General features: G+C 45.2%; 1 protein-coding gene across 2 annotated transcripts in view; it reads right to left on the bottom strand.

Annotated features, from left to right (window-relative positions):
- The window catches only part of TRM11 (tRNA modification 11 protein), a 140327-nt gene that overhangs the window by 31805 nt on the left and 81501 nt on the right, over positions 1-27021 (bottom strand). For both annotated transcript variants that reach the window (XM_086780864.1, XM_086780865.1), the window contains exon 5: positions 13656-13730. In XM_086780864.1, the coding sequence (XP_086636990.1) occupies positions 13656-13730 (75 nt within the window). The remainder of the gene's footprint in view (positions 1-13655; positions 13731-27021) is intronic.

The following is a 27021-nucleotide window of genomic DNA, read 5'->3' as shown; positions in this document are numbered from 1 at the left end:
ATAATTGATATTATACGAAGGAAAAGGCAGTCTATAATTGAATCTATTCCATCACAAGGGGAGGCAAGCACTTCCAAGACTCATGGAGTACAGGTACAACAAAAGGAAGAGAGAGAAAATGTGGTGGAATGTAATCACTCTGCTGATGGGGCACGACAAGTGCGCTTTGCGGAAGAGGACGATGAAAAAGAAGTTCTTACAAAGAGTCATTACTCCAGGAGCCATTGGGCAAGAGCAACCACTGAAACCCTTGTCAAGATAGGTGATTTGGAAGAGCCATATGTCGCTCTAATTGATCATGGGTCTGAAATAAATCTTATGGCTAAAAATCTTTACAACAAATGTAAGTGGCCAATGGATGTAGATCATGGGTGGATGATTAAAGCAGCTAATAACTCGTCTGGAGAGCTCTATGCAGCATGTCCAAATGTAAGGGTAACTATAGGGGATGTGAAAGATGATCAGAACTTCTTTGTTCAGGAGATGTCATCGTATCCCCTCATCCTTGGGCAACCCTACATTACAGCTGTAAGGATGGAAACAAAGGTTTTGGATGATGGCTCGGCATATGCGAGAATAAGGAGTAAAGATGGCAAAAAAGCTGTTCAGTTTTTGACAGTTTGCATTAACCATGAAAGGAATCGTGAGTCTCTTCGAGCACAATCACTCCCAAAGATAAACAGAGAATTCATGAATTACAGGGAGATAAGGGATTTTGGCCAGGTGCCATTGTAAAGCGGGATTCCAATGGTACAAGGAAAAATGAGTTCTCGCAGGACTCAATTAATGTAAATAACTTTTCAGCAAATTTTCAGGGATTTTCTAGCTATGGGTCATTGGTCTTTGTAAAAAGCAAGGATTTGAAGCGGAACATGCGTAGACATGTACAAAATGAACAAAAAAGTCTTGAGCAGTGTGGTCTTTTGGAGAAGAATGAGTTTATTTCAGGGGTGCTTGACGAGGTGTCATTTGTAGATACTATGGATGTGCTTTTTGATATGGGAAGAGCATGCTTACAGGGTGGAAATGAGATGATAGAGGTGTCATCTATAGAGATGTATGAAATAATCCGGGAATTTGAGGGGGTGGAATGTAAAAACATGAATTGCGAGATGGATGCTCATGTTGATACAAAGTACAAAACAGTTGCAAAGAAGGTGAAACCAGTTGCCTTGCCTTTGCCACCAGGAAGCAAGGAGAAGATAGATGAAGCTTCTATGCAACCAAATCTCAGAGATCCGAAGAAAATTGGGCATAAGTTTACACAAGAAACTTTAAAAGAGCTGAAGATTGGTGAAAGGGATTTTCTGTTGCCAGTTGAAAAGGAATGCTTTGAGGAGATGCTTGTAAAACATGGGAAAGCCTTTGCTTTTCAGCCGCATGAAATAGGCTGTGTTGATCCAAGTGTAACAGCATCAATGCTGATCTTTACTATTCCACATGTGCCCTGGAACCTGCGGCCAATTCCAGTACCAAAGGCTCTCTTGCCAAAGCTGATGGAATTACTAAAAGAAAAGATCAGGATGGGAATTTTGGAGCCATCATGCGCTCCATATTCCAACAGATGGTTTACTGTGCCAAAGAAAAATGGGACATTGCGCTTTATTCAAGACATGCAACCTGTAAACAAAGTCACAATCAGGAATGTGGGAGCAGGTCCGATTGTGGATGAGTTTGCAGAAGCATTTGCAGGGAAAGCTATATACTCTATGGGTGATCTGTATTCGGGATATGATCAGTTCCAGCTGGATATACAAAGCAGGGACTTAACCACAATGAGAACTCCTTTGGGATTAGTAAGGATGTGTACCTTACCACAAGGAGCCACCAACTCAGTGGCACATATGATGAATGGAATGAATAAAGTCTTACGAGACTTCATACCACAAATAACTATGCCATTTCTGGATGATGTGCCAATAAAAGGCTGTGATGAGAAAGACAAAGATGGGGATTTGGATTCAAAGGGGTGCCGCAAGTTTGTGGCAAATCATATAAAGGATTGTGATATGATTCTATCCAGGCTTGAAGAAGTGAATCTTACTTTGTCTGGACTGAAATCAGTGTTTGGGGTTGGTGAAGTGCTAATAGTGAGACATCTTTGTAGTACTAATGGACGCCGACCTAGTCCGGCCAAGATAGATGCAATACAAAGAATGAAAGAGATATGCATTAATGTTACAGAGCTGAGGAGATTTCTTGGCGCATGTGAATTTTATGTTATTTGGATCCCACATTATGAGCATGTAGCAGATCCTCTTTATCAACTCTTGAGGAAAAATCAAAAATTTTTATGGAATGTAGCACATACTAAAGCTATGCGGAAGCTGAAATATCTGCTTCAATCATCACCTACTCTAAGGAAGGCAGATTATGAGTGTGGTAGGCCTGTGATTGTTACAGTTGACACTAGTCCTACTGGGATAGGATGGGCAGTAGGGCAAGATGATGAGGATGATCACAGGTATGTAATCAGATTTGGAGCAAAGGTATTAAGCTTTCGACAACGAAAGTATCCACAGATCAAGAGAGAGTTATGGGGAATAGTCACTGCTCTAAAATGTGAAAAAGAATATCTTATTGGAGCATCTGTACTTGTGGAAACTGATTGCTTGCCACTTCTTGGGATGATAGCAAGTTGTACCACTCCAGATATTGCTATGCTTAGGTGGATTGCCTATATCAAGTCACTAAATCCTGAGTTTGAGCATATTGCGGGAAAAGATAATCCAGTTGCGGATATGCTATCAAGAGCCAGGTATGAAGATGAAAAAGAGATGATTAGTGACATCGATGATGTGGGTACAAAGTTCTACACTACTGCATATGCAAAGGGGGACCATATTTGCCTATCAAATGCACTTGAGTCTTTTACTGAGGAAATGTATGAAGGAGATTGGTTGCTTATTGGTCAATACTTGAGTACTCTCACTAGACAGGAAAATTGGTCTGACTCAGAATTTAAAAGGATCCGCAGAAAAGCATATGGTTATTTTCTAAAGGATGGGTACCTCTGGAAGCATCCTAAGCAGAGGAATGCTATGCCACAGAGAGTCATATGTGATAAAGAGACTCGAGGGAATCTTGTGAAAGAATTCCATGAGAGTCTCTGGGCTAGACGTCGAAGTGTGTGGGCCACCTTTACCAAAATAAAGGAAAAATATTGGTGGAAAGGAATGTACAAGGATATTTCCCAATATGTGGAAACATGCATGGAATGTCAAATGTACTCAAATGTGCGACATCGTGATGGCTTGCAACCAACCTACCCGCCTGCCATGCACTACAAATGGGTAGTGAATCTAGTTACAATGCCTTTGGGAATTTGGCAGATGCGGTACATAGCACTTGCAAGAAAAGACTTGACAAATCAGGTACAGGGGCGTGCTCTTAGAACAAAGAGTACGGAAACAGTATGCAAATTTCTCTTGGAAGATGTGATTTGTCGGTATGGTTGTGTTGAGAAAATAACAGCTGCTGATAGGAGTGAACTAGACCTATTGAAGAAGGTGATTGGGTTCTAATGTATGATAGTAGTCTTGACAATCAGTTCACTGTTCAAAGGAAGTTTGCAAAAAGATGGTTTGGCCCTTACATTGTCAAGCATGTGCATGGAAATGCCACGTATACTCTGTGTGAGCTTGATGGAACAGAGATAAAGAATCTTGTAGCAGGCAAAAGGATTAAGATGTTTAAAAGAAGGCTTGACAATGATCCTTTTGATTCACAAGGAACTCAGGATGAGAGGCTTGATAATGATAACATGGATATGGCTGAAGAGGAAGAGGATGATTTTCCTAATCATGTTGAAGATGAGGACGACATCCAGATATATGTGGATCTTGATGATGATTTGGCACATACCAGAGGATGTGCAGGTTTAGAGGGGGTGGATGTCGTGCCATGGCACGTCTATGGTGTGAAACCATGCATGTGAGGCCATCAAATGCAAATCCAGATGCATGGGGTTAAGTGCCATGACGAGTCATTATATGATGCCATGTACATATGTTCATATTGTAGATGAGGTTCAATAAGATGAGCTGAGGCTGAGTCAGGTCTCGAAGCTTTTGTATGTGAGTGTGGTGGTGATGGTTCTGCTGTTACTCAGACCTCATGGGTAAGTTGGAAACATTCAGTTATATATATGGTCTGCATGGCTATGTAAACGATGGTATGAGTGGCTCGCCAAAGGAATATGTTAATGATGTTAATGGCTTCCCATGTGCATAATGTGTAGTAGCTTCTTTATGGTATCGATGGGCCGAGTCAGTGAATACCTCTTAAGGGAGTGCAAACATGAGGGCATGCCAATGCACAAGGGAATGCATTCACGAAGACATGGAGATATATTTGAGTGAACAATTGGGGATTCTACAAATTACATGGTCGATATGATGACACTATAAACCATGGAGGCATCAAGAGCAATGGAGATCCAATGGAGCATTAGAGTGCCGAAGTCTTAATCGGATGTGGGAGACACAATTGGATGATTAACCTTGTATTGGAAAGCTTGCCTTGATGCCAATGTTAGGAGCATCACATACCTTACTGAATGTAGATTATAATAAGAGATATTAAGAGGGAAGCTGGCATGGCATCAAAAGGAGAAATAATCGAAAGCAATAAAAAAGGAAAGGTGGCGCGTGAGTATTTTCGAAGAGGAGAAATGCGTGAAGATAGCTGCAAAAGGTGATGGGCGCCGAATTCCTTGCGGGGAAAGAAGAAAAAACCAGAGTGTGGGAGGGGAGCGCATATCAGAAAAGGGTCTGCAGAAAAAAAGAGAGAACCAGTCCGCCAACTAACCAGAGTGAATAAAATTGAGGAGGCCGTTGCTGTTCATGGCATGTAGGAGTTAGAATTAAAGAGCTAAATGTGTGTTATCCAGTGATGGGATTTTCGATAAATACATGTTTTCTGCCCTTCGCGGCCTGCAGCGAGGCGCCGTATGGAGTTAATAAAAAAAATCAAAGGAAATCCGCCTTACCACTTCCAGATAAGTGTTGATTTAATTTATTTTATTTCACTATCCTACCTACCCACGATTTGAAAAATCGTAAAGCGCATAAACCTTTAAAGGTTTTGTAAATCAAGAAAGACTTGGTATGAGGAGTTGTGAAAATAATGCATCAAAATACGTGGAATCAAAGCATCAAAAAATGCAGCAAGGATTCTGGTAAATTTGATTTGTTTCTACCCTAGTGGTTCTGGAATGCAAGTCATGGAATTTCTTAAAATCATGTGAGCATGTTATAGATATGCCATATATCGTCTTTTGTTTGTGAGTTGTTGGAATTTAAAGGCAGGTTTTCAGGTGATAAAGAACATCATGAGATGATGGAATTGATGACACTGGATGTATCGAATGTAAATGGACACATGTATGTTGGAAATATTTGAAGGTTATGTTATGCCTACATGTGATTGGTTTGAGGGATTTGGAAAGAGGAGCCAGTGAATCTAAGCTTGGAAAGGGACAAGCACTTGGTACACAATTTTTGTGCAATCATCAGGATGAATTCAAGGATGTATTGAGGTGAAATGACACGTGTATATGTCATTAAAAATGGATATGTCCTAAGCTCCTTGGAGAATTTTGTGTGTGAGTTTCCTTGTGGAGTTTGGTACTTACTCTCACAGCTAGAAGTCTCATACTTTCCCAGCGACACCGTCCACGTCACGACAACGGGCATATATCTCTACATTGCTATATGCTATTTTGCTCCTAGTACATCAGTGTATGCATCACCTAGCGGGTAGTCTCCCTTTTCTATTTTGGATGATGACATTTGGGAGTTCTCCAGGGATGGTGACATCATTCTCCTGGGGGACTTCAATGCCAGGACCGCCCATATCCAAACAGTATTTTATGATACCTCAGAGGAGATGTTGAGGGAGCTTGATGTCAGGGATATGGGCCTATCTAGACTCTCACAGGATGAGGAACATACAGTGTATGGGCGGTATTTGATAGACATGGGGACTGCACATGGATTGGGCATCCTGAATGGCCTACAGAGATTCCCGACATCAGGCGGTTTCACTAGCTTTCCACATCGGCATGGTGCTAGTACAGTGGACTATGTTATGGCTCAGCCCAGTCTCATTCCCTCTTTTCAGGATTTTATGGTAGGCACTAGGCCGGTTGGAATAGCAGTGGATCATGCTATCTTGTCCTTCACTCTCACATTTCAGTTCAGCACCGCTCCATTGGGACAGGTCTCCACACACACTCATTATACCTTTACGGGGGAGACTGACACCGTGTACACGGATGAGATATACAGACGCTTATGTGCCGAGGAGCCGGGATGGCCATTAGATGAGCTCACTCAGATATTGATAGAGACGCTTCATGCTGCAGCATCAGAGGCATATCCCCATAGTCAGCCTACACGGAGACGATCTGGGAACATCAGTTGGTATGATGAGGAGTGCAGAGAGATGAGGATCAGATTACAGAGAGAGGTGCTCATGGGTGTTACCACTCACAGTCAGTCACGGATTACCTTCTGGCACCTAGTGCGATGGAAGAAGAGGGCTTATCTTGCTCAGTTAGAGAGGGATTTGTATCAGTTATTTATGAGTCAGGACTCAAGCGAGGCATGGAGACTATTCCATGAGCATTCACCATCACCAGCCATTACCTCCATAGAGATTTGGGGTAAGTATGCAGCATCCCTGTACACATCACCAGGACAGCCGCCCCTGCTAGACCCATCAGAGCCATGCCCAGAGACATGTGCTTTCTTTACTGCTGAGATGGTAATAAGGAAAGCTATTGACAAGATGAGGACTGGGAGAGCATATGATCATGATGGTTTGGTAGCAGAGCACTTTATTCATGCCAGAGATATGCTTGCAGAGCTTATTGCTATGATGTTTAACCGAGCCATGTGTGAGGGTTTTCCTGAGACTTGGAATATGTCCACGATTGTGCCTATCTTCAAGTCAGGGGATCCCATGCTTCCTGGGAATTATCGTACCATCATGATTGGTCACACATTGGCTAGATTATATGCATCTATTCTTGAGTAGGAGTTGAGTAGATGGGCAGAGAGAGAGGGCATACGTGCATCAGGGCAGACAGGGTTTAGGAGAGGTTTCTCCACTCTTGACCATATCTTGACACTCAGAGCTATTATTGAGGAGGGCAGATTATATGGCAGGAAGATTTATTGTTGCTTTGTGGATTTCCGCAAAGCTTTTGACACAGTACCGAGAGCCAGACTGATGCGCAGACTACAGGAGATGGGAGTGCCCACAGAGCTGATTTGGGGAATCATGGCTTTATACAGGACAGTTGTGGGGCAGGAACGTACTGATGAGGTTTCGGACTATGTAGAACGGGAGGGTGACAGAGGAGCAGAGCTAGCAAGGACATGGATTCCGTTGTTATTGTATGCTGATGATATTGTGATGATCTCAGATTCTCCAAAGGGGATGCAGCGTCATTTGGATGCATTGCACACGTTTGCACAGGACAGTGGATTGTCTGTTAACCTTGGTAAAACCAAGGTGATGGTGTTTAACACCACAGCACAGTGGGTTAGAAGGTCAGTACCCACCTTTACATATGGTCTGGAGATAGTGGAGTATACAGATGCATATACTTACCTTGGTATGGCTTTTAGTGGCCCACTATTTTCCTTGAGGACAGCAACGGAGACCAGATTGACCAGAGCTTATGCAGCACTGGGGAGACTAGAGAGGATGTGTTCGCAGGTTCAGTTTCAGGAACCTCGAACAAAGCTCTGGCTCTTTCAGGAGCCATGTTGAATGGAGTGGAGATATGGGGACCCTCAGTGGATCACCACAGCCGAGCTGGTAGCACTCATGGATGGAGACGTATGGAGAGGCCCTTGGTTTCCCATATGATTAGGGCCAAGGCCTCCGTACGACATGATATTATCCATGCAGAGATGGCTGCCCCCCCATTGGTAGTAGAGGCACTCACTCGATCAGTCTCCTTTATACATAGCACTTGGGCTCTCCCTAGAGACAGATATGCTTGCTTAACCCTGGAGTCTTCACGACAGTTGGCATCTGTCACGACCCTGTGTTTTTCTCTGGACAATATGCAGGTGTGCACGGGGACATGGTGGACAGTGTGAATGGCATCAGGTGGGAGTGAAAATAGAAGCCCATGTGTGGAAAACCCCAAGTGTGAAGGGGGGCAAAGAGATTTTAACTTAAAAGGTTTTAAAAACCTTTAAAATCATTTTTAAAGCCCTTCATTAAAGAAAAACGTGGCCCTTATGCTATTTTGGGGCCACGTGTGCTTTTTGGGAAAAAAGAGGGGCTGGCAGGCAGAAAGAGGCGCCAATCTCTAGATACCTGTGTGCTTTTGGGAAAAGGAAGGCTGGCCGGCAGCATGGACTCCCAAGGCGTGAGGAATTTTCTGAAAACAAGGCGCATACAGGCTGGGCTGATTGCAGGCGTGGGAGAGAAACATATGCACAGAACTGGCTGTTGGGCTGCGCTGAATTCCACACAGCCTGAACTTCACAGGCAGGCTTGCTTTTTGGGGAAAGTACATGGGCTGGTTGCTGTGCTGCAGAGAACACAGGCGCAGACTGAACCCTTCCCTTTCTTCTTGGCTTTTGGAGGGCTGTCTGGCCTGCTGCGCAACAGTACACACAGGCGCCTTCTAGATCTCTCTCCTTTTCCTGTGTCTATAGCAAGAGACTGGCTGGCTACACCGCTGTCCATACAGGCAGAGCTGACATCGAAACGTGGACTGTAGGAGGGAGTGCAAGGCTGGACAGCAGGTCCACCTACAAGTGTTCTCTCTCTCTCTCTATCACGTCGAATCAGGTGCTGGACTGCAGGCGGCTGCAGGACAAGAAGGCAGGACACAACGGGGCTTTTCCTCGTGTCTTTTTCTCTCTTGTGGAAAGCGACATAAAGACTGTAAGTCTCTCTTTCTTTGTGAGCAAGTGGGACTGCAGGTGATGTCTTTCGGAGTCTCTCTTTTCACTGGCTCAAGACTGTTACAGAGTGGTTCTCTCTAGCCCTTTGTGAGAGGAAGGGTTTGGCAGTTCAGAGGGTGGAAACAGGACTGTTTATGGGCTGTTTTTGTTTGGCTGCGAATTCAGCTATGTGCTTGGGTCTTTGGCTGCAAGTACAAGATTATTTGGTTATGTTTCTTGGCATGGGAGTGATGCAAGCTCGCATGGCTGCGTGCTCATGGAGCAGATTGTTTTCTTCCTGCTAGAAAGGAACAGTGGGACCTACAGTTATGGGCATCTCTATGTTGCCAGATGTTTCATGAGGGAACAGGTAACTAGATGTATGGAAACAGGACAGAAGTTTCAAAGGGAAACAGGCCTAAGGGTTTCATGTGGAAACAGGTCGTAGGTTTCTCGAAGAAACATGTTTTTGGGTTTCTCCAGGAGATAGGTCACATGCAGGCAGAGTACAGGAGTGGACACATGCTTAGTACAACCTTGCTACTGATTGGACAGGGGACAGGAGATCCATGACAGAGATGGATAGTATCCTTGGAAATTAGAGAGGGTTGGTACAGGTGTGTCAACTGTATGTTATGCTGTGCTGTGATGCGAGTTCTCTTTTGAGAGACAGTTTGAGAGTCTGTGTTGTGATGCAGAAGCACTGGATGTGTCAGGGTGTGATGCTGTTCATAGTGTGAGAGGCTATGGATGGTTGTGGCAGCCTTGATCATGGGAGAAAGCTTCTGTATACAGACTCAATGTGAGAGAGTCTTTCGATGCGAACAATGGCTGGATTTGTTTGTGGATGCCGAGTGGATAAGAAGCCAGATGCAGGCTCTTTGCAGGCTTCAAGGGTTCTACTATGTCGGCTCAAATCAAAGCTCTTATAATCAATTAAAGAAATACCACAAGGGGCGCCACTGCGTTTTGGGGCCAATCGGTGTCTGTGTACTGTTTGCAGGAGCACTCTAGGTCCCCCTGTTTGTTTTCTTTTTGTAGGTCCTCAATGGCGTTGAAGTGTTTTATGTGCGAGTGTTTGATTCACCGCCCGTCAGGCCGGCTTCAAGGTTCCGTTGCCGGGACACATCGTCGACTTTCTCAAGGAGGCGAGTCCGTGGTTGCTTTGGTCGGGACAATCGCCAACTTTCCCAAGGGGGCGAGCTCATGGTTGTCTCATGAGAGTCACATCAAAAGCTTCAACATGAGGAAAGTGAAAAGGAAGTGCAGGACACAGTACAAGATTTTGTGTCTTTGCCTACATGAGGTGAAGAGCAAGAGCTAAAGATGAAGTTCAGGAGAAAAGACACCAAGGACAAGAAGTAGTCGGCCAAGAACAAGAAGCAGTTGAAGTGCTATGGTGCAAAACATGGATTGAAGGCTATGGCTTTCGACAGTTTGTCACCAATGGTATCTTCACGGAGGCTTCATGGGTTCGGAAGACAGTTTCTTTCTATGTTTAGCAGTGGTGATCTACTATGCTTCATCGAGGACTTGTGCTTATCACTTGGGTGTAGTGCAAGCAGGTTTTGGGTGCCTGAGGATGTATCAGATGAGGCTCAGATGGTAGTGGAGGAACTTGACGAGGTTCTTATTCCTGAGCATATACTGGCACATAAGGAAAGTAAGGTACAGGGTAAGGTTTCCCGTCGCTATCCTGTGAAGTTCAAGAGCTGTTCACTGATGGATACGAAGTGGATGGAGGAGGTTCACTGATGGATGCGAAGTGGATGGAGGAGGGTGACTTAGCAGATTCACCTCAGGAGTTGCAGCTTTATCTTGATGCCTATGAGTTGGAGTCGACTCTTGTTACGGCTCATTCAGGTTCAGCAGAGCATAGGTCTGGAGTATTGCCTGATGTTCAAGAGGGGGGTAGCACCTCCGCTCCCTTGTTGTTACAGACAGGCTCAGTTGTTATCTAGGAGTCGCTTGGTGACATCTTTGTATTCACCCGAAGGTACTGAGGCTGACAGTACATCTGCTTATGGGACTTCTATGATATTGTGTACTAGTCACATGAGATGGTAAAGTTGGCAGTCGCGCGCACCTTGAACTCTAACTGCAACTATGGATAACTCTATGGAGGGCATAAGTCTTGCGAGCAGTCCTAGAGTTGGTTTGGTTCATGGAAATATGGATCAAACTCTATTTGTGCATGTATGCATACACTTTTTGAGGTAGAGGTATTTTTGTATTCTAGTGCCATTGGATCCTGGTATCATTGAGAATACATTGGGAAAATACTCTGCATTGTGTCATATGCTGCGTGTATGTTGGTATGATACATCAAGTGCTTTATTATGTCATGGATGCACCATTGGGTGTAACTCCTGCGAGATGGCCATGAGACATATGTGGGAAAGTACTTGGTAGATGTAGTGTTTGGATGCATTGAGTGCTTTCATATGCTCATGTTTTACCTTCAGTCGTGGGTCCTGCGGGATGCCCATGGGCGTAAGGCTTGCGAGCAGCCCTTAGACTGTTACTTTGGAGTAGGTAGAGCATTTTGAGGAGCATATTGATTGCGAATGCATATATGTGTCATGCATATGTGTGCCATATGTAGAATGATGCATGGTTTTGTTTTTGGCTAACACCGTTAACGTGTTTCCATTCACAGAGGCAGATTACAGACTTCTTTCGACCAGAGATTGAGCAGTCAGGCCAGCAGGGATTGCAGCTAGCCTCAGAGTATAGCCGCACTAGAGGTACACTGATTGATCGGGCTATAGAGCAGGGGCGGTCCAGGCACCCCAAGATGAGAGCATGGGAGACGCCCAGTCAGAGTACTCACCATGGAGGATATGAGGATATCCGCCATCGACCGATGAGAGACATCTTTGGATAGTGATGTGTATGATGCTTACCTTTGTTGCTGGAGTTTTCCTCCCAGATGTTATCCATTAGGAGCTCCTAGTACCGTACTTTTCCTCATAGTTGTTTCAGTTTCAGTTAGTTGTTTAGTTGTTTTTAGCTTTTCTTACACAGACATTGTATCAGATCCACCAATTGTTGTAACCTTTTTGGTCTCATAGGTCATTTTGGCCTTCTGAAGACGTTAATATATCATTTCATTTCATTTCTCTCTCTCTCTCTCTCTCTCTCTCTCTCTCTCTCTCTCTCTGAGCTTCTTTTTTCTGCAGCTATCCCTAACTCTCTCTTTTGTGTAAGCTTCTTCATCCTACAGCTAACCCTAATCTGCAGGAAGCCTTGCTGTGTGTGAGTGTGTGAGTCCCCCAACAATAAAGTCCATAAGGCCCAGGTAGCAGCCCTATGGACCTGCTTGCAAATTTTTACGTACATCGGAGGTCGTATGGTCACCACAAAAAAAAGAGAGCATAATTGGGGGTAGAGGGATATCTACCAAAAAGCCAAAAGTGCCTGCCAAAGGAAAGGCTGGGAAACCGAGCATGGAGAAGAGTTGTCAAACGAGCCAACAAATCTTGAGCGGTAGGACAAGCCCAAAGAAGATGCAGAACCGTCTCCCTGGATGCAACAAGTAGGGCAAACCGAGGAGACAATACGCCGGGCAGCCAGAAGGACACCCACTGGAAGGGCCTCCACCAGACATCGCCACAGAAAGACCCGTTGCTTGAGGGGAAGCTTACTTTTCCATATACGCTCACATGAGGGGGGTCTGTAACAATGAATCCATGCTGGCCTCGTAATATGCAGATAGCTCTCCCCGTCTTTGTGGGCCTGCAATCTCAAAGAACTCTCCAATGGCCCTGTCTCCCGCATGCGCCCAAAAAGAGGCTCTGGCATGATATCTGTACTCCACCCGCCGCTCCTCGATGGATCTGAGCTCTACACGGGTGGCAGCCAGCTAGCTCTCAATCCACGGGCTATCTAGTGCACTCTCCTGAAGCCCCCTGTAGAGAAGTAAGACCCCAGCAAATGCTCCTTTCCTCCTGCTGATTTACTGTTCGTACCGAAGGTACCAGTTGAGTTGCTGATTGACTGTACCAGCTGATTTGTTGTTTTTATTGGCTGATTTTCTCGGATTCCGGTGTAAGTTGCACTTGTGAGATTTCCCGTCATATTTACGTACAAAAATTTGTTGGTAATTATGGTGTATGTTGGTTAATTGATTCAACTGTGTTTTATGCTATTTATGAAGGCATGTGATTATTGGGAAAATTAATGCCAACACAGGTGTTGATTTCTATATCAGTTATTGATGCTTTTGGGAATACGTGAGAGGCGCGGATGTTTTTCTAACATTGATTTTTTATTTTGAATAATCTCGCCTTTCTCCAATCAGGGAGAAGAGGAGGTGCCGAGGCTTGTACATATGAAATACTCTCTGACATTAATATATTCCAAAAGGGAGGTAGGCCCCAGTGTGGGGGCGCTTCCGCGTATCTTTTTCTTTTTACAGTTTGTGGTTCAGGTTTTTATTGTGAATGTGGATGTAGCCATCCGGAAGTGTTCAACTTTGCATTAATAGTTAACTGTGTAAGGCCCTGCTTCAGTTTCAGCAAAAACAGTTACACTTTAGCATTGCATAAAATAAAAAGCTCTGTTAACAAACATAAAGGTTTTTGTGTTTACTACTATCTCCTTGTCTCAATGGCATGCATTCATGCAGGAAAGTGCAGATACAACTGCATTGGAGGACAGTGCATAAGGTCATGGGCAGCGTTAACCCATATTTAAAGATTTATCAATCTATCAAGTCTCCTTGGGTCAAAAGAAAACCTCCTTCAAACTTGAACGCCAAGGAGGAGCATTGTTGTCAGCCCGAATCAGCCCAACTGGTGAAGGCAAGTTGTACTGAAATGCAAGAAAAATTTTCTAATCAGGATACCAGAAAATTGCAGTAAATAAACATGAACACTTTTCTGATTCTAAGAATCGAGAGACAGTTGCGACCTTTTCAAGATTTAAGACTCATCAATGTGGAAAACTAACTCTTTCCTAATGAAAAATGAAAAAAACAGCTTGCTAAGCCAAGATAGTTAAGCATATAAGTTAAAAAACTAGCATGGATGTCCATCTATGAAGACCCAAGGCAGGAAAACTAACAGCGCTTTCAAAACAGGACAGCTGTTGCTCAACCCTCTTAGTGTTGTTCATTTGAAAGACCATATAAACTCAAAGCACAACAAAAAATTGCTTCACAGAGCCCATTTGTAGCTCCCATGAAATCATAGCTTAAACTCAAGGGCAAAAGCTAAACGTGAATTGATTATGTGATCTCAGTAAAGAAGTGCAGGAACACACAAGGACACACTTACACACACAAGCATAAACACACGCATGCACGCACATGTGCTTGCTATGTCAATATTGGTGAATGTGGCATCCAACAATATCAGCATTACATGGCGAGAGGTCATGGATTGGTCAAGAATTCAAGAGAGAAGGGAAAGAGGGGGGAGAAGGGGCGGGGGGTGGGGGGGTGTTGTTTGCTTGGGGGCTTCACGAAAAAAAACAAATGCCCATCTTAGTTGTGCCATAGAACTATTGTCTTCACCCACGGTCGATAGCATGACAATCAACAGCTCAATGAACAATAAGGCCAAAAATGAAGGATCAAACACAGAAGTTGAAATATGAGAAATTTTGACTTGCATTATTCTCAATTGAAAGTGAAAATGGACATAGTAATAATAGCATAAAAACCAATGGAAACCTCAAAACAATGACATCTTTCTTTCATAACCTAGTATATGAAACCTGTTTAACCTTTCTTGTGCCTCTGAATATCAAGCACAAAAGGTGCATATAAGACTTCAACCTTGAGAGCACAGCTACAGCCACTAAAATAATGGCATATCTTATTCTCGTCAAACCACTTGAATAAAGAATGCTGAAAATTCGAACAAGGCATTCATAATCACAATCCACATAAATAGTAAGTACAGTGCATATGGTAGAATCTATGCACACTTTTTGTCCCACTTGTATGCAGTGTGGGTGCTTGATTCTCAGGCACTAAGGGCACCCTTCCCTTTGTCTTGTGCCTCGTCCCCACAATGGGTGCATGGAGCATCCCCTATCAGCAGACTAGGAAAGAAGGTGAGCGTTGAGCCACTTGTGAAACCTATTCGATAAAGGGACAAAGACCTAAGTAAAAAGTCAGGATTAGAGGTGCAGATACGAGGATTAGGATGCACACCTGTGATGGGAAAAATGTCGTGTGCTAATCCTCTAGTGCATGCAAATGGACATGGACATGTGCATGTTAAACTGCTGACTCGACCCTTGCATGGGCAGCCGGGATTCCATCCCTCCGCATCTGTGTTGCCTCGTCGGATTCAGTGCCTCAAGTTATATCTCTTGCCTCCGAGGTGACCCCATCATGGAGCGTGTGGAGTATTCAAGCTTTCCACGTCAATGCTTCATTTGCAGGCAACTGGGACATCTAGCCAAAGCTTGCCCTCGACGTCAGTCCAGGAGACCGCCTCATGTGGTTTCCCTCCCCCTCCCCCGTTCAGATCCTCACCCCACGAGGCAGAGAGAGAGGTAGGTTCCCAAGCAGCGGAGCACCAGGCCCCGACCCAACTGCCAGAGAGTGGCGGACGGTTGGCCCACGCCCGGGCCATCAGCCGACCAACAAAGCTGGGCGTCGCCGCCACATGCGCCAGGCTAGCACAGTGCAGGAGTATTCGCTTCTGTAAGGAACCGGTATGAGCATTTATCACAACCCCTACCCGTTGGCGATGGGCCCCCTCCAACCACAGAGCGGGCCCCTCCGGCCCCTCCGTTTTGGCAGCCGACTCCCTGTCGAGGCTTCTCCCAGGGCTCTCAGTGCCCAGTGAGGTCAGTAGACCCCATTGAGCCCTCGGCAAGCCTCTCCCAACAGCCTTCCTCTCCAATGGATATCTCCCAGCAGCGCCCCTCTCCAGCCTTCCCCCCCCCCCCCCCCCCCTCCTTCTTCATCCTCGCCCCCGACTCTACCCACAACAATTCCGTCTGCCTCGTCCTCATCAAAGCCCGCCCTCCCCCCTTTGTCGTCTCTCCAAAGCACTCCCATCGACCGCTAGCAGTTCCCAACCCAGAGCGGAGGTAGCCAGCGAGCTCCGTTCGCCACTTGATTCACCGTTTCTCTAAGCCAGTTGAGATGACCATTGCCGCCTCCCCGATGAGGGCTCTCCCGACAGAGGCCCCAAGTGGGGTCCCCGAGATCTTGGGGCAACCTGTGGATTATAGTTTCTTCTGATGTCTTTCGGCAATCAGGACAGATATGTTTGAGGAGACGGTAGCCCCTATTCGGATATGTGTGGTTTTTCACCTTTAAACCCTGTACGCCAGAGAATGGCACGATGATCTTCTCTTTCCCTTTGAGTGCAGCCCCGGGGACGGAGCGGGACTCGGAGTCGGTGACTGTCGCCACAATCTTATGAGCAGAGTATTCTACCTAGGAGGAGATGATACTGGTACTTAGGGGACAGCACCTTTGGCATCTCCCAGAGTTTGGGAGTAGCCTTGGGAGCCTTAGCTTCTTACGATCGGATAGGAGGAGCACCGGCCCCACCCTCTCTAGACTTGATAGGTTTTATGTTGATGAGTAGGCTTGCAGCCATGGGGGCATGATTGGTATCTTGGCAGGCACTACTTTTTTAGATCACACCCCGGTTATTCTGTCCCTAGAGGACCCCTAGAGGCATGACAAGCATGCAAGCTCTAGGATTCCGGATAGCCTCATTCAGGACCCCGAGAGCAGGATAGAGCAGATATGGGCGGGACTGGACTTTATCTCAAGCTTTGCTGCATGCATATTGGATGTTGGCCTAGGGGAGATCACTGGTTTCTTGCAGGAGGCAGCCCAGAGCAGATTGGACGGATTTCAGGAGCAGGAGAGGAGTCTAAGAACGGGTCTGGCCTCTTTACAGAGCGGCTTCAGGCAAGTTCCCCAGATAGCCCGTGGATTGAGAGTCAACTTGCTGCCTCCCGCACGGAGATTAGATCCATTGAGGAGAGGATAGTGGAGTATAAGCACCATGCCAGAGCTTCATTCTGGACTCAGGCTAGTCACAGAGTCACAGGCGATTTCTTTGAGATAGCCGGCCCCCACAGGAGGAGAGATGGTATTCGCAGGTTGCGTGGCCAGGATGAAGCTATTGTATCTGATCCCCCTCAAGTGAGAGCCATACCCACTAATTTCTTCCGATCTCTTCTCACTGATGCCCCATAATCCCCATAGGTGATGGACGCGCCCGAGAGGGTTGGCCAGCACACAAGAGAGGTGGTTCCTTCCTCTCTTCAGTCCTTCCTATTGACTCCATTAACTGCGGAGAAGTTGGCACAGCCGTTGATGGCACTACCCAGGGGCAAATGCCCGGCAGCGGTCAGTCAGGCAAGCTTCCAATCTCTCTATATCTTCGTCACTAGGAAAGCGGCCTTCGAGCTTGCCTTCAATGAGATTATGCTCACAGGTGCCATGCCAAAGAGGGTTTCAAAGGGCTTCATACATTTGATTCCTAAGGAGGGTGGTGACAAATTGGAAATCCAACAGTGGAGACCCATCACTCTTCTAGGGACCGTCTATAAGATCTTGGCCAAGGCCATTAGCAGAAGACTCCAGCCTTTCCTCCCTGATTTGATTCATGACACTCAAATTGGTTTTGTTCACGATCGGGGCATCCTGGACAACCTCTTCATCTTCTGGGAGGCGATTACGTCAGCCAGGATGCGCCAGCAAGACCTCATAGTGCTACTAATACATTTTGAGAAAGTTTATGATAGAGTGGATTGGAGCTTTTTGGAGGGCAGGATGACCTGGATGGGACTCCCCATCGAGTGAATTCGTGGGGTTTTAGGACTCTACTCAGCCTCGCACAGCCAAGTCCTCAATCAGGGAGCTTGTGGTGACAAATATCCCCTCTCCTAATCAGTACGACAAGGCCGTCCTCTGGCAACTTACCTCTTTCTATTCGTCGCCGAGACCGTGAGCAGTTTCCTCTCAGTCCAAGACACCAGACATCAAGGTTTGTGTCAACCCATCCGCCCTCAGGAGAAGATACTTGACATGCGATGGAGATCTTTTGTCTCGCATCACGAGCATTGATCAACTAGCACAAGTCGTGTGGTTTTTGGGTAGGCTCTGCACCCACCCCAGCTTGGCGCCCAGTTGAGGCATGTTGGGACTCACTCACTCACACACACAAGGGTTTCCTACAGATTAGGGTTAGCTGCAGAAAAAAGAAGCTCACACAAAAAGAGAGAGAGAGAGAGAGAGAGAGAGAGAGAGAGCTAGACACAAAATGTGTGGTGATCACAAATGCAAGTCTGTTGGGGTAAAGGCATAATGCCCACCCTTATAGTGTGTACAAGCCCATAAGTTATAGTACATAGTACACTTAGTACTTTTAATGTACTAAGTGCACTATGTGTACTAGTGCAATATACATGTGTGATAGGGAAGTCACACACTCACACTTGGTGAGTTGACTTATCCCCACAACTCTCTCTCTCTCTCTCTCTCTCTCCCTTGTTCTCTCTGTGTATGTCTCCCACATGAATCTCTAACCCTAATTCTCTCTCACATTCAACTGGTATCAGAGGCAGTCTGCAGCTCTCTGCATGTGTAGTTTACTTCCAACATGATGGTGGAGCTAGGCGCCTACAGCTGTCTGTGTTGAACGTAGGAAAGCGTAGCTCTCTCTCTCTGCAACTTACGCAGGCTGCAGCTGAATCAGGTCGACTAATTGTTGACGTGGTAGAGCTACGTGTAGCAAACCACAAGGCGAACACGTCTATGAGTCCTAAGCAGGCGGGCGTCAACAGCAGCGCTAATCGTGTAGCGTTGCTAGGCGGAGACGGCGAAGGCAGCAGCCAGGCGTCGAGCGAGGAGGTCAGCGCATTCAACGCCTTTACGCACTCTTCACAGCCACGTGTCAGCGCTGGGCGTTAGACGGCGTAGAGACACGCAGGCGAAAGCGGCGGCAATTGAGCGTGGAGCAGCACCGTAGAGCAACGTAACAACGCTTACGTAGAGCCAGCAGCGTGGGCTACTTACCTGCTACCCAACCGTCCGTACCTGTGCATCACAGCAGGCGCATCTCCATCAACACAAGCAGCATCAGACGTGCCCCCCCCTTTTTCTCCTGCAACAACTGAAATTCAGCCTGCAGATCAGAGAAATTCAAAAATTACGAGGTATTTGCCTTCAATTTTGGGAATTTCTTATCAATTCAATCAATTGAGCAGGTACAGGTGCCGAATTGCTCAATTTTGAGCAAAATTGGCAAAATTGGGTGACATTGGTCACAATCAGGATCAATTTGCAGGAAACTGGATGTCGAAATTTGGGGCTTTTGATGTAATTGTGCAATTAAGCACTCATACATGCTTGATGATGTGAGAAATCGCACATTTGGGCAAAATTGCAGCAAATTGCAGTGCAAATCAAGGGGCTTTTGTGCCGATTGTATTGATTTGCAAAATTTGCAGCAAATTGCAGCGTAAATCAAGGGGCTTTTGTGCCGATTGGATTGATTTGCATGCAGGCAATCGCATTTGATGCTGTGGATAATGTGTTGATGCCTTACAAGCACTCAATGTGCCTGTAAATCAAGGGGCTTTCATGTATTCAATGTATATGTGGCCAGGGGGAAGCATCGCAAAGACTCTGGATGCCTTCATGTGCGTCAATGTACCATGTATGATCAGCGATTGATCTTAAATCAAGGGGCTTTTCAAGATTTTATGCTTGTTAAGCTTGGCAAAGCAGCAGGCAAGACTTTTATGCCTTGAATCCTCAGAAATCAGCTTGCAATCAAGGGGCTTTTGCCCAATTTCTGTTCGGGACTGTTGTATGCAGTGTTCGGGACTGTAAAAGTCTGATTTTCACTCATTTGGACAGCCAGGAGAGCATTTATTGCTACTGTACCTGCTGGTACAGATTTGGTACAGCTTTGTACAAGTTTTGGCATGGCTGCACATTGATTTGAGTGAGCAAGAATCTCAATTTCAGCTGCTGTACTTGCCGGTACAGGTTTGGTACATCATTGGTGAGCACTTGATACTGTTGTACAGTACTTTGGAAGGGCAACAGAGCACATTTAAGGTGCTGTCCTAAATCTGCAGCAACCAGATTTTGCTGATTTCATCACATACAGTCGGAGTAGAGTTGCATTTGTGCTTCCGCAGTGGGAGATAAAGCTTGGGAAAACAACTGTGAGCACTCTGTGTGCTTTTGGTGCAGTGTTTGCACATTTTGCAGGGAGTCAGGCATTGACAGGTTGCATATTGCTATGGCAACCACAGGTGAGAGCTCTTCATTGCTTCACATCAAGAAGCTTGAAGGCTCACATAACTATGACATTTGGCAAACCCAGTGCTATAATGTGTTGCTCCAGAAAAAGCAGCACAAGCCTATCAAAGAAAGAAGTGTAATGCCCGCTTCTCGTACTGCTGAAGAGTGGGAAGATATGGATGAGCTGGCAAGATCTACTATCATGTTGTCTGTGTCAGACACTTTACTTTTCAGCATTCGTGAAGAGAAGACAGCTTGGGGAATGTGGCAGAGATTGCAGGACTTGTATGCCCAGCAAAGTGCCTCAAGCAAAGTGTATAAGGAAAGTGTATTGGTTGAAGAAACTCATAGGTCTTCAGATGAAGGAAGGGACGTCTATGGCAGCCCATCTAAATGAGTTTAATGGTATTATCAGCCAGGTTATAAATCAAAAGTTGGCAATGGACGATGAGTTCAAAGCCACTTTTCTCTTATGCACTTTGCCAGAGAGTTGGAACACATTCAGGACAGCCACTAGCAATTCGAATGCTATGCTGTCATATGCAGATGTTGAGGGTGCTCTCCTTCAAGAGGAGATGAACAGGAAAAACAACTCTGTTGGAAAGTCAAATGCAATGAATGCACGTGGGAGATCCCAGCAAAGGGGTCAAAGCCAAGAACGGGGAAGGAGCAAGTCTCGCTCCAAAAAGGACTTGGAATGCCATTATTGTGGCAAAAAGGGACACATCAAAAAGCAATGCTACAAATGGAAAAATGATCAAAAGGAAAAGGGAAAAGGCAAAGACAAAGACAAAGATGAAGCCAAAGATGCAAAGCAAAAGGGCAAAAGTGGAGTCAAGATTGAAGAAATCAATGTATCACATGCAGGTGACAGTGAGGATGAGGTCCTATTTACGTCTTCACTTGATGTCCATTCACTTCTTACAGGTGGTCATGGTATGCACTCATGGATCATTGATTCAGGTGCCTCCTTTCATGTCACAGGTTGCAAAGACTTGTTTGTCAGGTATACTGCTGGCAATGAAGGAGTGGTTTATTTGGGTGATAACCATGCATGCAAGATTCTTGGCAGAGGTGATGTGAGGCTTGTGTTTTCAGATAGCTCACAGCTTATGCTCCATGATGTCAGGCATGTGCCTGAGATCAAGAAGAACCTGCTTTCTACTGGACAGCTTGATGATGTTGATTATGTTACCACATTTGGTCGTGGAAAGTGGAAGATTAGTAAGGGCTCACTCGTTGTTGCCAGAGGCTCTAAGGTGGACACTCTTTACTTCATGCATGCAGGTGTTTGTCACCATGCTAATGTAAATGCAACCGAGCTGCCGGAAATCTCTATGTGGCATAGCCGGTTGGGACACATGAGTGTCAAAGGAATGGAGCAATTGTCTCGTTTGGGTTACTTGCCTTCTCTAAAGTTTTCAAGTTTTCAGTTTTGTGAGCATTGTATATATGGCAGGCAACTGCAGTGCCCCCACAAGAAAGCTCTTGGACAGAAAGATGCTCAGTTAGAGCTTGTGCATACAGATGTATGTGAGATGCCTCAGCTTTCTTTGGGAGGGGCAAAATACTTTGTCTTTTATTGATGATGCCACACGCAAGGTGTGGGTTCATCCTCTTCGTTTGAAGAGTGATACATTCTCAGTGTTTGAGAAGTTTGTTGCTCTTGTTGAGAATAAAACTGGCAAAACACTGAAGGCTTTGCGTTCCGACAATGGTGGAGAGTATATGTCCAAACAATTTCAGGACTTTTGTGATGCTAAAGGCATCAAGAGGGAGCTCTCTACTCCTTATGATCCTCCACAAAACGGGACAGCAGAGAGGATGAACAGGACCATTTAGGAGAAGGCCCGTTCTATGTTGTCACATGCTGCGTTACCTCATGGTTTTTGGGCTGAAGCTGTTATGACAGCCGTTCACCTTATAAACAGGTCACCTAACACGAGGCTTGGTGGGAAAGTGCCAGAGGAAGTATGGACAGGGAAGCCTCCGTCATACAAGCACTTGAGAGTGTTTGGTTGCGTTGCGTACGTGCACATACGCAGGGAAATGCGCACCAAACTTGATCCTAAGTCTCACAAATGCATATTCCTAGGATATGGTGACAGAGGTGAAATGGGGTATAGACTTTGGGATCCCGTGAATAGAAAGATTATACGCAGCAATGATGTCATTTTTTATGAAACATGCATGTATAAGGAGCCTGCAAGGCAACAGGAGTCTGGCAGAGTCATCTTTGATGATGATGGACATCATGGACAACAACCAAGGGCTGTAAATCAGCCATTACAACAGGAAAACCAGCCCTTAAATGGTGCTGAAAATCGTCCAAATGGACAGCCAGACATGGCAGAAGATATCCCTATGGATATACCACAGTTAGAGGAGATACCGGGCATGATTTTTCAGCCTTATGGCATGGAACTGGAGCCACCAATGGGTGATATGCAGGCTGGACAGCAACCTGCAAATGATGGTCATTGGGTACGGAGGTCCACAAGACCCTCCAGAGCCCCTGACAAGTTTGTTCCAGGGGTTGACTACTTGATGCTCACTGACTGTGGGGAGCCCTCATGTTATAAGGAGGCTTTACAGAGGGCAGACAAGGCTCTTTGGGAGCGTGCCATGAAGTCAGAGATGGATTCTCTGCACAAAAATGGAACATGCAAGTTGGTGCATTTGCCTGCAGGCAAGAAGGTTTTGCCTTGCAAGTGGGTTTACAGGCTCAAAGTTGCACCAGATGCAAAGCCAAGATACAAAGCCAGGTTAGTGGCTAAGGGCTTCAAGCAGGAATATGGTGTGGACTTTGATGAGATCTTCTCTCCAGTGGTCAAAATGACCACACTTAGAGCTATGTTAGCTTTGGTTGCACATGATGATCTAGACTTGATTCAGATGGATGTGAAGACTGCTTTTCTTCACGGTGATCTCCATGAGGAGATATATATGCAACAGCTAGAGGGTTATGCAGTGAGTGGAAAGGAGAAGCTTGTATGCAAGCTGAAAAAGAGTCTTTATGGGCTCAAACAGGCACCAAGGGAATGGTATCATAAATTTGATACATTCATGAAATCCCAGAAATTTAGGAGAAATTTAGGAGAAGTGACATAGATCACTGCTTATACACCAAGAAAGCTTTGGATGGTAGTCTATTGATCCTCATCTTGTATGTTGATGATATGTTGATTGCCGGGAAATCTCGTAAGGAGATGGATACCTTGAAGCAGAGGCTGCATCAAACCTTTGATATGAAGGATTTGGGTGATGCAAATCACATTTTGGGTATGCGGATACTTCGGGACAGAAATCAGCATGTGTTGTATTTGTCTCAGAAGGAATATATTGGCAAAGTATTGCAGAGGTTCAGTATGGACGGGGGGAAGAACACTAGTACTCCTTTGCCTCCATATGTGAAACTCAGTGCTATGGACAGCCCACAGTCAGATAGTGACAGGGCTGATATGGCCAAGATTCCGTATGCATCAGCTTGTGGCAGTCTCATGTATGCCATGGTTGCTACTAGGCCGGACATTGCATTTGCAGTGGGAGTGGTTTCTAGATACATGGCCAACCCTGGCAAGAAGCATTGGGAAGCAATGAAAGGTGTCATGAGATACCTGAAGGGCACACAGGATATGTGCATTTGTTTTGGCAAACAGGATGCATTAGTGCATGGTTACACGGATTCGGATTATGCCGGTCATCCAGATAACCGGAAGTCTACTACCGGTTATGTGTTTACATTCACAGGAGGTGCTGTGTCATGGATATCCAGGATGCAGAAGTGCACAGCCTTATCTACTACAGAGGCCGAGTATATTGCAGCCACCACAGAGGCTTGCAAGGAGGCATTATGGCTATCTCGGTTAGTGGTTGATTTGGGTTATACAGGGGATATTCCATTGTTGCATTGTGACAGCCAGAGTGCCATCCAGTTGGCAAAGAACCCTGTTTTTCATGCAAAGACGAAGCATGTGGATGTGAAGTATCACTTCATCAGAGAGGTGATAGAGAACAAGCAAATTCACCTTGTTAAGATTCATACGGATGACAACCCGGCTGATCTGTTGACAAAGAGTTTGCCTCAGGAGCGGTTTGCTCATTGCAGACACTTGATGGGCATTGGATGAGGCCAGTTTCAGCCTTGATATGGCCTTGTATATTATCATGTACATGCTGATTTTTTCTTTTCCTTTACTTAAGGGCACTTTGCCTTTAAGTGGGAGGTTGTTGGGGTAAAGGCATAATGCCCACCCTTATAGTGTGTACAAGCCCATAAGTTATAGTACATAGTACACTTAGTACTTTTAATGTACTAAGTGCACTATGTGTACTAGTGCAATATACATGTGTGATAGGGGAGTCACACACTCACACTTGGTGAGTTGACTTATCCCCACAACTCTCTCTCTCTCTCTCTCTCTCCCTTGTTCTCTCTGTGTATGTCTCCCACATGAATCTCTAACCCTAATTCTCTCTCACATTCAAAGTCAACCCTTGCATGTGAGTCACATCCATATAATATAGAAGCACAAAAGTTATATGGATAGAGTGTCCTTTCACACTTCATATCCAAGGGAAAAAACCACATGGGAGAAAGTGCCCTTGGTTAAGCCCTGTTCACACGTAGCACTACTATAAGTGAGCATATGCCTACAAATCCCCCCTGTAGTGCAAGTGTGAGCCTGTACAAGGTAGCAGATCACTCTCTGTATGAGAGTAAGTCCAAAGCTTTGCAGAAAGCTTCAAACTTCTCTCGAGGTAAAGCCTTTGTGAACAGATCTGCAACATTATCCTATATAGGGCAGTAAGATAAACTGATCTCCCCTGCATGTAACCTCTCTCTGAGACATAGTGATAATGAATCTAAATGTGCTTGGTACGTGCATGAAATATGGGATTTCATGCCATGGCCATAGCACTCTCGCTATCAGTGAGAATGGTGGTGGATGTCTGCTGACACTCACGAAGATCAGCTAATAATATCCTCAACCATACACAATCTACTGTAGCTGTGAAGACTGCCCTGTACTCAGCCTCGCAAGTAGGTGTGGCAACAGTGGGTTGCTTTTTGCTCAGCCAAGATATGCATGAACTACCAAGAAAAAAACAATTCACACTGGTGAATTGCCCGGTATCACGACCACTAGCTCAATCTCAATCACTGTATGCATAAAGCTGCAAGCTGCCCCCCTGGGATAGCACAAACCAAGATCTAGGGTACCCTGAAGATAACGGAAAATGCATTTGACTACCTGCCAATGCTTTGTGTCTGGGCTGTGCGTAAATTTGCTCAACAAAGACACCCCAAAAGATATATCAAGCCTCGTGTTACACAAGTAAATGAGGCATCCCACTGCCTGGTTGTAAATGCCGGCCTCATAAGGCTCACCAATATCATGCATAGTAAGTCGTACACTTGGTTCTATTGGTGTAGAAATTGGCTTACATTCTTCCATGTAAAAGTTTGCTGCATAACAATGCCATCATCTTTATGCATAAACTGTATGCCGAGATAGTAGTGTAAAGGCCCCAAATCTGATATATCAAATTCAGCTTTCAAATCAGCCTTGAAATCTGAAATTTGTTCTTTTCTAGTCCCTGTTATGAGCATGTCATCTACATAAAAGATGACTATGAGAATATCGGCACCAATTTTCTTCACATACAATGTGCTTTCAGCTGGACTATTCACCAATGGGCTGATTTACATATACTTCCTCTTGTAAATCCCCATTTAAGAATGCAGTTTCGATGTCCAACTGATGCACTTTCCATCCTTTATGTGTAGCCAAGGCAATCATTGATCGGATTGTAGTCATTCTTGAAGTAGGATCAAAATTCTCCTCATAATCTATTCCCTTTTTTTGAGAATAGCCTTTAGCCAGAAGTCCTACTTTGTACCTGTCACCAATTTTCTTCACATACAATGTGCTTTCAGCTGGACTATTCACCAATGGGCTGATTTACATATACTTCCTCTTGTAAATCCCCATTTAAGAATGCAGTTTCGATGTCCAACTGATGCACTTTCCATCCTTTATGTGTAGCCAAGGCAATCATTGATCGGATTGTAGTCATTCTTGAAGTAGGATCAAAATTCTCCTCATAATCTATTCCCTTTTTCTGAGAATAGCCTTTAGCCAGAAGTCCTGCTTTGTACCTGTCAACGGTACCATCATACTTCCTTTTGACTTTGTACACCCACTTTGTTCCAATGACAATCTTGCCTTTCGACAAGTCCATAAGATCCCAAGTATTGTTCTTCATGACAGAAGAGATTTCATCTTAGTTGGCTTGCACGCAGTGCTCATTCTCCTGTGCTTCTTCATAAGAAGAAGGCTCTTCTGAATCAAAGAGACCACCCATGGCTAATGCAAACTCCTCATGATGCATATTCAATGCGTGGCTGGAGCTAGCCCTTGTTCTACCTGTCAGTGGAGCTGCAAGTTCACTATCTTTCAAAGTTTTTAGCAACCATCTTGGCACCTACTTGGCTGTGTCTATGGCGGTCTGCTCTTCCCTCACAAGATCTTCACCTTCTTCCATGGAAGGGGGCTGAATTGCTGGCTGTTCCACATGTTCTACATGTGGATTTTCTTGTGTAGGGGCTGGCTGATCTAAGTCCCCCCAATTGCAATGGGTAATAGCCTATCAAACATGTCATGTATGCCTATATCATTACTTTTATACAAGCTGTACATGGGCTGAACTGAATTTTCAGCAAATATCACATCTCTACTAACAAAAATTCGGCGTGTTGCTGGATTATAAACACAGTATCCTTTGCTCTCATTGTTGTAGCCCACAAAAATACACTAAATTTCTTTTATCATCTAGCTTGGTTCTGAGTTATTCTCG

Source organism: Cibotium barometz, chromosome 42 (genome assembly GCF_041138505.1).
Source record: "Cibotium barometz isolate CiBa-2024 chromosome 42, ASM4113850v1, whole genome shotgun sequence".
Classification (NCBI taxonomy): Eukaryota; Viridiplantae; Streptophyta; class Polypodiopsida; order Cyatheales; family Cibotiaceae; genus Cibotium; species Cibotium barometz.
The sequence above is the reverse complement of the archived record's forward strand: the minus strand, read 5'-3'. Positions and strand labels throughout refer to the sequence as shown.